The 13,207-nt window shown below is 41.3% G+C and overlaps 1 protein-coding gene across 1 annotated transcript in view; it reads left to right on the forward strand.

Annotated features, from left to right (window-relative positions):
* The first annotated feature begins 11,870 nt into the window (after nt 1–11,870).
* LOC130577877 (neuropilin and tolloid-like protein 1) overlaps nt 11,871–13,207 on the forward strand; it is a 33,736-nt gene continuing 32,399 nt past the window's right edge. The window contains exon 1 of the mRNA XM_057373507.1: nt 11,871–12,012. Within this exon, the coding sequence (XP_057229490.1) occupies nt 11,985–12,012 (28 nt within the window). The 5' untranslated portion in view covers nt 11,871–11,984. The remainder of the gene's footprint in view (nt 12,013–13,207) is intronic.

The following is a 13,207-nucleotide window of genomic DNA, read 5'->3' on the forward strand; positions in this document are numbered from 1 at the left end:
GAGCAGTATACATTTTGTATCAGTTATAACAAAAAAAAAAAAAAAATCAGAATTCTATAAATCTCAGAGTATTCTTGAATTTACTTTTAAATTATCTCAGAAATGGTATCACCTGGAATAACCTACTCCACAAATAGCATGAGTGGTATAACTTAGATAAAACCAAAATGTCTTTTACAGACCACTGATAAATCCCATACAGAGATGGGATCCCATTAAAATATCYTATATAGAAGCTTGCAGAGGCAGTTCTGTAAGCTTCTCCTCTGCAGATAATTTAGAGGGAGGTAAACATGCAGTTTATGTTTTAGGATATCTTTTTATTGTACTCTTCTTTTGTGATCTCAGAGCTAAATACTAGAGTGATTAYAATGTGCAAAATGCCTTGATGGAGGAGTAAGCATCAAGTGAGCAGCATCACCACACCCAGAGCAATGTAAGTCCAGAATCCTGTGGTGCTGAAACACGCTCAGCTGGTCCATGTAATTTTTGTCAGTATTTGGTGGATTTGCCTTCAGAAAGAGTGTGGTTGAATATTAGCAATCATAGCTACTGAAGCGTGGAAAAAAAATGCCCACTGAGACTTTGTTATCTCCTTCACTGGTGAATTTAAGGACTGGCTACATAAACATGTATCAGGAATGACAAATATATAGTTCATCTTGCCTTGTGCCAGAGAACTCAGTGACCTCTTAAAGGCCCTTTCATCTTTATTTTCCTATGATTCTAGGAAGATTTGAAAATAAATACAATAAAAGCTTTGAGATGCAGTAAAGGAGCCATATAATGTTTTGAATAGATGACACCAGTGCTGTCTTCCTGGGACTTTTGCCAGGTAAGTGATTTTGAACTACAGCTTTTCTGAACACTCATACTACTGAATCCCACAATTTATTTTCATTGTAGCCTTTATTCTTAAATCCATATAAAGAAATTAGGCATCTGAACAGAAGGGAATCACATTCTGAMGTTTAGGAATTGAGCACTCTGTTGTAAATGTTAATAAACGTAAATACTTTTACAAAGAACATTTCTGTAATATAGATCTTTTTCTATTTGACCTCTTTCAATTCTGACTGCTGTTTTCTGATTAGTAGTATGTACATGCAAATCCCAGAGGGTTTTATGAGTCTTTCAAGCCTTTTAATACTGCCAGTGGAAAAATTATAGTTTTCTGTGGTCCAAGTCTCATCTTGGTATAAATTTAAAAGATAAACTCAAATTATAGTATTAATTGCTGGAATGTAATGTTATTATGACAATATGTATGGCATTGAAAATTATCCTAAAAAGTACTTGAAAACATAAATATAATATACACTTAGAAGTTAGGTGTGCTATGTGTGCGATTATTTTGTATCCTAATAACGTCTCTCATTTTTATAACAATGATATAAACTAATTAATTTATCACAATCAATTTTCTTCTAAAAAGATTTTTTTTTTTTTCACACAAGAGCAAAGCAATAGCACCATCTAGAAGAAGCCTACTTTCAGTTATATGTTAGTCTTTTCATAGCTATCTTTTTTCCTCCTTCCTTTGTGCTGGCTGGAAGATAGCCTGTCTGTGTTTTTGTCTTTTAATTTGGTCAAATTTGCATAAACTTTTAATACCATAATTATTTCCATGTAGTATCAAAAATTTAAATTAAATTAATATTCTTCCATTTAAAGTATTGTTGCTAAAAGCTTTTCAGTGAACAAAATTCATGAAGTTAAAGGATTAATTAGCAGAATTTGGTTTCTTTATATTAGGCTGAGAAATTATTCAACCATTCTTGAGGTTGTTTTTAAAATATAAAGACAGAATCAGATAGTTGGCAGAAAAAAGAAGGCTTAGAGAAATGAAAAAAGTTTAGAAAAGTAAAAGAAATTGAGAATGGACCCTAAAACTAAAAATGCTAAAAAACTTGAGATAAGATTTAGTATTTGATGCACTTTCCAGGATTTTTTCTCTTGTTGGTAATATAGACTAACATTAACATGTCACAGGACGATTGTGGAGCTGAAAAAAAAAATTGTCTCATGTAATACCATCACAATGTAGATAAAATTTTCTGCCACAGAGAAAAAGATACTGACATAGAGTTTTGTCTGTAGGCAAAGAACAGTTGCTCAAATGTTCAGTACATCAAAAGGTTSTTATGTCCAGCACTGGATTTTCTGGGAAATTTAAATATATAAAGAGAAGTCCATGGTCAACCTCTTAATAATAAATTTAGGATGCAGCACCTCTAGTTTAAATCTGTAGTATAAATCAGAGGAAAAAAATCCAAACAAACAAAATCTTGAATTAGAATTTCACAGGTTTCAGATGCCAGTTTTCTGTCCAGCTCTTTCAAAGTGTGTTAGAGAAGGTAAGGTCAAAGTGCTGAATCTTTTAGCTGGGAAGAAAGGGCAGTATTTTTCTGTCCTTTCCTTCATAGTGATGACAAAATCTTGCATCAGTTTCTTAAATTTTATCTGATACTCTTGCAGTCTAGACATATAATCTGCAATAATTTTTTTTTTAAACTAAATGATTAAGCTTGTTGTCGATGTCATCCTTTCCAACATTTGAAGTGATTTTTTAGTTTCCCTTGGTCCTGGCCAYAAAGTAGCAACTGAATTAGAAATTATAGGGAAAGTCAAGTATTGTGGAGAGCGAAGGACAAATGTAGTCTGTGCTCTTGTCAATCTTCTTGCGCAAGCTGGAATTTTATCCACATGGGAAATGTTGAGGCGACATGTATTGCATTACAGCAGTTCTTCTTTGAGGTGAGATAAGCATCACAAGCATAATCTGTGTTTGCAAAGAMGTTCTGTACACAGATATCCGAGCTAACCCAGGCAGTGCTGATACCTTCGTGTGGTACACACCGCTTCCTGTTCAAGAGAATAAATCCCCATCTCATGGGTGCCTTGTAGCTCAAGCTTCTTCAAGCCATGGTGATGACCCTGATGGAGATTTCTGTTTGGCAGTGAGGGGACCAGGGCTAGTTTGGGAGCAGCCATGCCTTGTGAGACACTGCAGACATACCTGCAGACTTTGACTGCTCCATGAGGAGACTGGACCACAAAAGATCTGAGACTGTAAAGTTGTAGAAAAAAAAAACAAACTGCCTAAAATTCTTGTTTCACAGAATCACAGGTTCACAGAATGATGAGGGTTGAAGGAATGTCCAAAGCTCATCTAGTCCAACCCCACTGCTAAAGCAGTTCACCTGCAGCAGATTGCAYAGGATCACATCCAGAAGGATTTGAATATCTCCAAAGAAGACTTCACCACCTCTCAGAGCAGCCTGTTCCAGTSATCTTCATCCCATGTAAAGTGTCTTCCTTGTGTATAAATTAATGTTAGGACAAACTGGAAGATGTAAATTTGCAAAGCAKAGAATGCACTTCACAGCTTCAAAAGAGAAACTCATATCTTCTGTGGACCTAGAGGAGGCAATTGTCACAACTGCACAAATGAGGACTGGCATTTTATGCAGTGCAATTGTGGTGAAAAGTTCTAGTTTGTACCAGTTGATGTTCCTACTCAGCACAGACTGGAAGAGAATCAATAAGAAAAGTGGTACAACATAACCAGCAAACACGGTATATTATCTTTTTTTTGAGTCAGTTTATAAAGAGCAGGAAGAGGAGCTTTGCCTTTAATATATTTCAACTTGCATTTAAAATGTGTTCAATGTAAGTGATTTCGATTTTTTTATTTCACGTTCTAAGTACAAAGAATCAGGACATTAGTATTTAGTGTTCTTTTAATTAAAATAGCAGTTTACTCTAAGCCCTGGAATTAATTACTTTTTGAACTGCTTCTCTGCTTTGCTAATAATGTTTGACAGTTTAAAAATAGAATAGCTAAACTTGAGGCTATTCAGTTTAGTACGCTGATGYAGAATGAACTGAGAAAGATAAACTGTAATTTTAAAAACTGTTGTGTGCAAGTGCATGCTATTCATTTAATGATGAAGACCTCTGTCAAAATTTGCATATGCACACTGTGAATGAATGGCCATTCAAAAGATTGAAATTGAAAGTAATTTTAACATTATTGACTTAGTGATACTTAATTTTGTCGTAGCTACGACTTTAAAAAGAGCTGATTTTTTTCCATGAGATCAGGCCTTGGAAAGAAATAGTTTATTTTTACAGGGAATGTGTATTAGAAATGTTGGTTTTAACATGGTTTTCTTAACCATGAAGAAGTGTTGCAGGACTTAAATGACAGAACATGCATTTCAAACTAGAAATAATAAATTTTTCACCTGGTAACCATTTATTCATGTAAGTAATAGTCAAAAAATGGCTCTGTTTTGTAGTTACTTTGGAAAAACTGCCACTTTAATGTATACTAACATACTGCCCCAAAGCATAAGGCAATCATGTTGCCTTATTTAGATATTTTAATGACAGTTTCCTGAAAGCAAAAACTCATGTATACAGATTCCTAAGTCTGTAAGTATTTATAATGAATCAGTTTTGCCTGAGAAAAGTCTTCAGTGTTATCCATTAATATCCATGTGTCTCCATTAGGACTGCATAATACTTGCCTTGTATATGGACTCTCCATCTCCTGCCAACCTTCCCCTTTCTCCCCATCTCAAGACAAAGAAAAGGACAATAAAATGAAAGTCTAAACTCTGTGTTAACCTAGAAGCTAGTCTTTTAAAATAAGATTTCATTTGGACTGATAAATATGTATCCAGCATCTTTAGTGAAACTGTTGATTTACACCTGCTGATCAAGCCACGCTTCTGTTCCTAATTCAGTGTTTCCAAATAACTCTCCCCCTTCTGCTCTCATCTCAATATAGTTTTCAGTCCATCATTTGTTTACTTGCAGTTTTGCTGTGTGCACTAYGTATATAACTCGTGTGCTAGATACAGCAGAGATGCTGACTTGGAAGTTAGAAAATTGCAGGCAGATTTCAAATTCCTTTCCCTTAAGAGATTATAAATAAATGCCTTTTTTTTTGAACCAGGTATACAGTAATTAGTAATTTTATGGTATCTTACAAAAACTAATTTAACTCCAAAAATGTATGACCTGCCAACACCYCTCTTACTCTCACAAGGATGAAGTATTTGGCAAGACAGTTCCATTCATGCACTTCTTTCCATGGCTTGATATTATAAATATTCCACTTAAATAATAAATATGACTCACCCTGCCTTCCTAGTGTAAAAATGAGTATTTGTCTTAAATGGTTAATTGAGCCCTATTAACAATTCCCTGGAAAAGTGTGTTTAATTACAGCATTCCACTGGAACACTAATGAAATAAGAATTAGTTAACTTTCCATTTAATCCTTCTAAGATTCCACACTCCTATGCAGGAGAAATTGTGCTGTTTTGTCTTATTAAGGAGGTAATTTCTTTCATCAGTGCTAAAGAGAATATTTCAGAAAAAAATATTTAAGTATCTACATAATTGAAATGTACTTTCTCTCAAGGTACAATGAAAAACAGGTTCATACAGACCCTACATATGTCACTATCTCCCCTCATTTTGGAGACCACTGTTCTGAAAAAAATAAAGAAAACTGAGTACAGTAGGCAACTGTATCAACCCCCTAAAATACTTTAATTCATTCCATTTCAGAGTGAGACTGATCAAACAGCAGGAAAATTNAAAAAAAAAAAAAAAAAGAAAAGAAAAGTGTCCTGTAGAAGAGGTCTGTTATCCATTGAAATTGTGTGATATCATATAAATCCAAGTTGTACTTATTAAATACAAGACAATTATAAAAAACTGCAGATGAAAAGTGTCGGATTTTTCTTCATTCTTTGTTTAAACTGCTTTCTTCTCATATTTAAGGGTTATCTCCCCGAATAGTTTGCAGAAGGGAAACACACTTCAATTTTCAAGAAAAATTTGTTAGGAGAGATATTCTAACTGTGTTGTGTTCAGGAAAACTTTTGTTRGAAGAATGCAGACCCAAAGTCCTTCTGCACTACAAGAGAGGGTCTGTGAATGACCAGAAAATGCATAATAAGAGAAAAGATGTTATTTTAAGGGACTAAAAGGTTCCATTATCCTGATATCASACATGAAGATATATTTTATGCCTTTCTGTAGGTGTTTCATTGCAAAAGATTGGATATATTTCAGTTTTTCTTGTTTCAGCTTCTAGCACTGTTGAAGGAAATACTAATTAACAAGTAATTCAGGGCAAAAGGATGATATCTGAAAGATGAAATGGTTGGGACTGAGTTTTCCATGCCTGTTCTGTACTTGTTTCAAGAGGTATTTATTTAGCACTAGTTTTACTCTGTTCCTGTGGGGCTGCATGCCCTTTAGAAGTTGGAAAACACACTCTGCTCCAGGAACACATCTCTAGCTTAGTTTCATCCATAAGCAAAACAGCTCACACACWCAAAGTCTGCTCCAATTTGCAATCCAAAATGTGCTAAGTGAGGGCAATTGGGAGATTCATTTTGAAACCACACTCCTAATCTGAACTAAACCATGAATGTAGATGTGCTGATCAGCTTGGTGATTCATTTCTGTGTTTCCAAATGTCACACTGTGTACAACTCCGTTATACTGAGCCTGTAGTTTAGATTTGCTACATTCTAGCAAAAAAAAAAAAAGCAAAAAAAAAAAAAAAATCATTCACAAAGAGATTGCGACAAAAAGTGCATCTGTGATTACATATGACAGTACAGAATCCAAAAAGACTTTAAAGAAAACACAGAGAAGAGAAATATCACTCTCGTATTTTCTTCTTTCCCACCCTCAGARGCATAGATTGCTTTCCATAAATAAGGAAGCCAGTGCCTTCTCCATTTCATAACTGTGCTGATTTTTTTCAGTTCAAGGAGTCTTTTGTTAGGAATGTGGGRGAAACTGGTGGCTATTTTGAATCCTTTCAGTCTTTTATCTACACAAAGAGGAATTCATTCACTTAGTTGTTATGGGATGTAGTCAGAACAGTTGTCAATGGCAGAGCTGGGATAAGACAAGACTATCCAAAGTGGCCAAAAAAGGATGGACAAATGTTGCACAGGTTCTGTTTCCACAAKAAATAATTTAATTCAGAAAGGTGTAGAGACAATTTACCTAGGGCTCCTCCTTGTTGGGGAATTTTTAACTGAGAGTAATTTACCATTTTGACTGAGACTGAGTAATCTCCTCTGGTTCAAGGAGAAAATAATCGAGATATATTGTCCCATTTTCTTACATGCTACAACTGAAAGCAAGCCAAGTCAGTCCTGAATATTAAGGAGTTTCTTTTCTCACTGAAACTGTTCCCCTACTTTRCACTCCATTGTTCCCTACTGTTTATTTAATCAAAACATCACAGAATATTTGAGGTGGGAAGGGACCTCTGGAGATTGTCTTGTCCAACCCCCTGCCTAGACAGGGCCACTTATAGCCAGTCACCCACGACTTCTGCTTTTGACATCAAAACACGTAGGCTAACCACAGAAGGGGAGAAGGCAAAGCAGAATTTTTATTTTCTTTTCTTGTCATTGAAACACTAGCAAARCACAATTCAGAAGCAAAAGGGTTTTTTTTCTTTCTATTAAAGAAAATTGTCCAATGCTTCATGAAGATCTCAACAGGAGATTGTACACTATTGTTTAGGACAAAATTGTTAGATATTTATATGCATGCATTTGTCTTTTTTCGTCTTGTATTCTCAATCTGAAAATGCTTTATAGTGCTTGGACTGGTCTATCAATGAGTGATCTCCTTTCTGCCATACCARTTGTCCCCAGACTGATCACTGTCTTAGGGTAGCCTAAAGATGTTAGACCACAGGAAGGAAGTTCTTCATGTCTTGCTGAATAARGTATTCTGGGTTCAAACAAATTGCTTTAAAAATCAATAGAAAAATTTGGTTGTGAATGTGGAAGAGAGGCTGACAGAATGCACTGTATGAAGAGATTTCCCTGTAATGGAAGGTTTRAAACTACAAAGAAAAACATTGTATGTACTGAAAGAAGGAAGGGAATTATGTTGGGTTTTCTCGCTTATTTTTTAAAAAAAAACAAGATTTAGCTGACAACCAATACAGAACTAATAAAAGTACCTTTCTAATATGAAAATGTAGCTGTCATTCCATGTAATAAAATAAGCCAATGTCCTTCCTCCAAGAAAAATGCAAAACCTTAAAAACCCTTAAAATCATTTAAAAATCAATAGGACTCTYACCGAGTAAATCCAAAGTCTTCCTAGCACTACTAAGATGCCATCTGATGTAATTGTTTATGGTTATTAGGCTTTTGCCCTTTTTTTTTTAACATTTTGTGGTTTATTAAATATTAATCCCTTTTTTCCATTTTCAGTTTACTGTCTAATAGAATGTAAGATTCTGGCAATTGGCTAATTAAGGAAGCAAAAAATAAACATTATAAAAGTTTACCTATACAAATCCAGGGTAATGGAAGATGTGCCCACCTAAGAGCAAGAGCTACTACTTTACTAGAAAGAGCATTTACCACACCTCACATAGAGAGTTTGCAAAAAAAAAATGAAGCATAAAGCTAAAAAAGATAGTGGTGAAGACTTCAGCARTTGTATGAAGTTAAAGACTTCAAAATCTCTACAGAAGTTATATCTACTGAGGCAGAAAGCAWTTTTGACAAGTCTCTAAATTGCAACCCCTGTGTTCTTGCTTATAAACACTTTTACACAAGCTTTCAGCATTCAGTGATGTAGATCCTGAGATRTCTCCTTAAGGTCTCATTGCTAATGAGAACATGAAATGGCCATTGTGGTCATGCCTCACTTATTTTGTGGATGTCTCCCTCCATAATGGTGGTTACTGATTACATTTTGGCACTTGGTATGTACCACTTGCTGTTTTTCAATACTGTTGCAATGGTGTCCTTAAAATTATGAATGACAATAAAAGAGGTCTAGGAATTTTAAAACTGAAACCACCCTATTTCAGAAAAGGAAAAATGTGAAGCTCACTGTTGTATGATGTGACACAGCACATTTCCCAGAACAGCAAAATCAGCTGTTTTGTGCCTACTTGTTCTATAACTTTTTTTTTTTTTTTTTTAAGGTAACTATAACTTGAAACTTAGCCATATGGATGCTTGCATCATCCTGCAGAAGAAACATCTGACTGTCTATAAACATTTGTATGGCTGTTTTCAACACTACCCTTTTCAGTTACTCTACTGTTGCTTGACTAGGGCACACTGCACACCTGTATAGAAGTTTATCCTATGGATAAATCAGGTGACTTTCAATTACTGTACRAATAAAGTTTCTGTAGTTCGCTGTAGAACAGAATAAGGAAGGTCAGAGAAAGTGCTGAGAGGGTTAGAAAGCTGAGTAGGACACTTTATTAAGATTAACAGCTGCGGACTCGATGTTGCTAATGGCAAGACGGATTACACAAAACAGGTGAATCCTTCCACGAAGTCATATCTCTGTATTCCTGATTATAAGGAGCTTAYTCATAGCCCTGTAGCAAAACCTACACCCTTCTCACCCAGCAGGATTTTTAAGTGCTCAGTCAGGCTGGCTGGCTGGTTGAACGGATGAATCCTGCTAGCCAAGATCACCTCAGACTTACCCTAATGTGCCCGCTGTTATTGCTGACTGCCTGCCTGTGTAAGCATTGATGGCAGACAGTCTTTATTCCAGAGTACAGGGCAGACAATCCAAGACTGAAAAAAAAAAAACCCTGAGGCTTTTTATTAAAACACGGCTATTTACTGGGGAAAATAAATAAATATATGAATATGCAGGCTTCCTCATCATTCGCCTTCCAGAATAGCTGTGCTGTGCTGCTCAATGCTGTCCCAAAGGCGGTAAGGATACCCGCCCTATTAAAAGGTGCCCTAAAGACAAAAGRCCTCCCGCCTACGCCAGCACTGCCCCCAGCCCGCCGGCAGACCCCGGGCTGGGGCTCAAGAACCGATCACAGTCCCAGCGGGCTCCGCGAGTGCGCACCGCSGCTCCGCGCCCGGCCGCCGGCACACAGCCATCGGTGCCGTCCGACCTCCGCTCACCCCCGCCCGTGCTYTTCCGCACCCGCGCAAAGGAGGATCCCGGACTGTATTTCATTTTTAATTGACATACAGCCTCCTCCCCAGCACCCCCGCACCGCCCCCCTCCTCCCCCCGCCCCGGCTGCGCTTCCAGATACACTTTTCTTGTTGCGAACGGCGTGAGCATCAGGTGCGGGCAGGGAGGAGCGGAGCGGAGCCGACCCCGCCCCCGAGATGCCGCTGCGGCGTGGGGAGCCCGGGGCAGGGGCTGGGGTACCCCGGCTCCCCTGTCTCTGCCCCCATCCCCGCGGGGGTCGGCGGCTTTCCCGCGCTGCAACAGCGGTGCAGAGGAGCCGGGGGGATCCCATCCTGCTGTCCCTGCACTTCTGTGGCACAAATCTTCCCTTCTCCTCGTCCCTCCCCGCAGCCCCACCGGTGCGCTTGGTTCCTTGTCGATTCTTGCCGCCCTCCCCTTGCTCGGGCCGGGAGCGCCAGGGCCGCGGCGCTGCGGGAGTCAGGTGCCGGCTGCCGCGGCTCTGCAGGGCCGGCTCCCGGGGCCAAGAGGGGACATAGYCCCTTCTGTTCACCCACTCCTCCTCCCCTTTTGTTTTCCACTGAGACCATTCCAGGTTCTCTCAATACTCTTATTAATATGTTTTYTCCACTGTATTCTCCCCCCATCCCTTTCCGCCCTGACCACTAGCCCTCCGCAATCTCATTGAAGGGATGGGTGTTGGTGGTAGGATGTAGCTGGGGAGGAAGATAAGTCTTAGACGCGGGGGAAGGGCGGGAGAGAAAGGGAGAGATTTTGCAGTCCTCTCTGGGCTGATTGGAAGAGGCAATCTTTGTATYTGCGGCCGGAGGATTAGCAGATAAACTTTTATTGCTCCCTTTCTTTTTTTTTTTGCATGTGTGTGTGCGTGTCTTTATGCGTGCGTGGGTGTGGGTGTGTAGAGGAAGAAGTCTCCTCGAGAGGGGGAAAATCTTTTCAATTTCCCTTTGGCAGGTGCAGGTCAAGGAGGAACTCATGAGCGTTTTGCCTGATCCGTGAACTGATCAGGAGAGGGGAAGCGATCCCTCTCCTCTTASCCTTCCTTTCCCAGTTTTGAAATAATTCCTTCCCTACCATCACCGCCCTCCCGTCCTTCCCTTCCCCTCCCCTTCTCCTTCCCCTTCCCCTTCCCCTGCACTGAATGGAAGAGTCTCCAGGGTTTTCTTCTGCTTCTCGCCCTGGACTGGAGAAGTGAGGGGGCATCTATCTACCCTCATCCGTCTCTTTCTCGCTCCATCCATTCCCGAGGGGATTTCAGACCGTGCAATGTCTTTTCAGCCTCTTGCCGCTGCTACCACTTGATACTATGCTACGCGCAGGGAGAGGGTTTGGCAAAAATGGATTTATTTGATTTTAAAGGATTTCTTCTCTAATAAGGTTCTCATTGCACACAAATATGACTAAATCCCCTATTTGGTAAATCTTTCTCTACCCCACCCCTCCTCTTTGGGCTCCCTCCCGCCCGCCCCCACCCCTTCAGAGGAGCAAGCACAGGGAGCTGATGACGGACCCATTAATCCCTTCTTCAATGCATCAAAAGAAGCCGAAGGGCTGGAAGTCGCTGGGCTCGGAGTCCTGCAGGAAATGCTTCGATCTGCTTTTGGTTCTGTATGAAACTGGTGACTAGGGGCTCGGCTCGCTCCGCCGCCGCCCGCCGGCACCTGGATGCGCGGGCCRCCGCCGCCGCCGCCGCCGCCTTGCCCGCCGCCGCCGCGATGCACCGCTCGTGGCGGTGCTGGTGATCGCCCGGGTGTGATGGGATTGAGCCGGCCGTGATCATTTGAAGGCGGTGAGGGAGAGCGAAGGAGAGGAAGGGCTGCTCCGCTCTGCTGTGTGTGGGCTTCGGGATTTTTTTCTTTTTTTTTTTCCTTCTTCTTCTTCTTCTTCTTCTTCTTCTTCTTTTCCTACTTCCATCCTCTCCCCGCCACTGGAAGTCCTCCCGTATCTAAATGGAATTAGTGGAGACCGAAGCCCCTTGTGTAAGGAACAGACATGACCCATGGGCGCAGCTTCCTTCACAGTGAGTATCTATGTCCCCCTTGCCACCTCCCACCCCCGCCGAGCTCCTCCGCCGCTCACGGGCTCCTGCCCTCCGCTGCCTCCACACCTGGCGTAACGGGACACCCAGAGTGGGGGCACACTCCCCCACGCACACACGGCATCCTCTCCCCCGCCMCGCTGCGGTGCGCCGGAGGGGAGCCGGTGTGTGCCAGCGCCCTGGGGCGGCGGGACACGCTCCCGAGGGTCGGAGGCTTTCACCTGGGCGCGACGCTCCTGGTGGCTTTTGGCGTGCCGGGAGAGAGGGGAGGGGAACTGCTCCCCGGTGCTGCGGGGCCCCGGCCGTGGCTCGAACCGGCAGCCGAGGGTGAGGGGGCGCGGGGCAGCGCCGAGAGCCGCGGAGAGGGCGGGGGCGGCCACACCGGGCACGGATCCCGGAGAGCTGCGGAGCGGGGGCGGCGCCTTCGACTGAAATCCCCCAGGATTAGCAAGGAGGCACCGAAATATATCACCTACWCTTCCAAGACCCCAGGGGCCTCCGGCTGAGCGGTGGGACCCCTTTCCCGCCTCTGCTTTGTAGAGGGTCCACTGTTGTGAAGGGGATCGACTGGCCACAGTTCTTCCCAGCACTTCTCGGCGCGCCCACACCTGTACAATAGCGCTATGGCCAGGTATCGCTTGTCCAACAACTCTGAGCCAGGCTCAGCCACGTCTGTGCCAAATCACAGCCTCCTAAAAGCCTGGCCAACAGATAAATCACTTAATGTACAGCTTGTAATGAAAAAAATGCACGGATCCAAAAAGATGGAAAGATGCGTAATCAGAGTGGCACTAGAAAGCACGATTATAATTACACYCGTGATTAGGAGGGAAAGGGGGTGGAAGACAGTAAGAACGCAACAAGAATTTTTGTGGAAACTTCTTTAAAATAATTCCCAAACCAAGATAATCACAATATTGTCACTATGTTGCCAATGCTTCCCAAGTGACAGTTTTCAATGAGTGAAGATTCCATGGTTGGTGTGTTTGGGGTCCCCCCCCCCCTCCTTTGAAAAGCACTGTTCTTTTTCTGTGGCTTGAGAAAGAAAAAGGTGAGGGATTATAAAATAAAGTGGTCTGCCTTGGCAGCTTAAATAAAATGCATTGTGTTGGCTTTTCCCAAAAAGAACACAATTTTAATTACTTTCTGGCAACATGCATATTTTGGTGCTGCTGCT

Source organism: Malurus melanocephalus, unplaced genomic scaffold (assembly GCF_030028575.1).
Source record: "Malurus melanocephalus ecotype Western Australia unplaced genomic scaffold, MMel_1.1 scaffold_200, whole genome shotgun sequence".
Lineage (NCBI taxonomy): Eukaryota > Metazoa > Chordata > Aves > Passeriformes > Maluridae > Malurus > Malurus melanocephalus.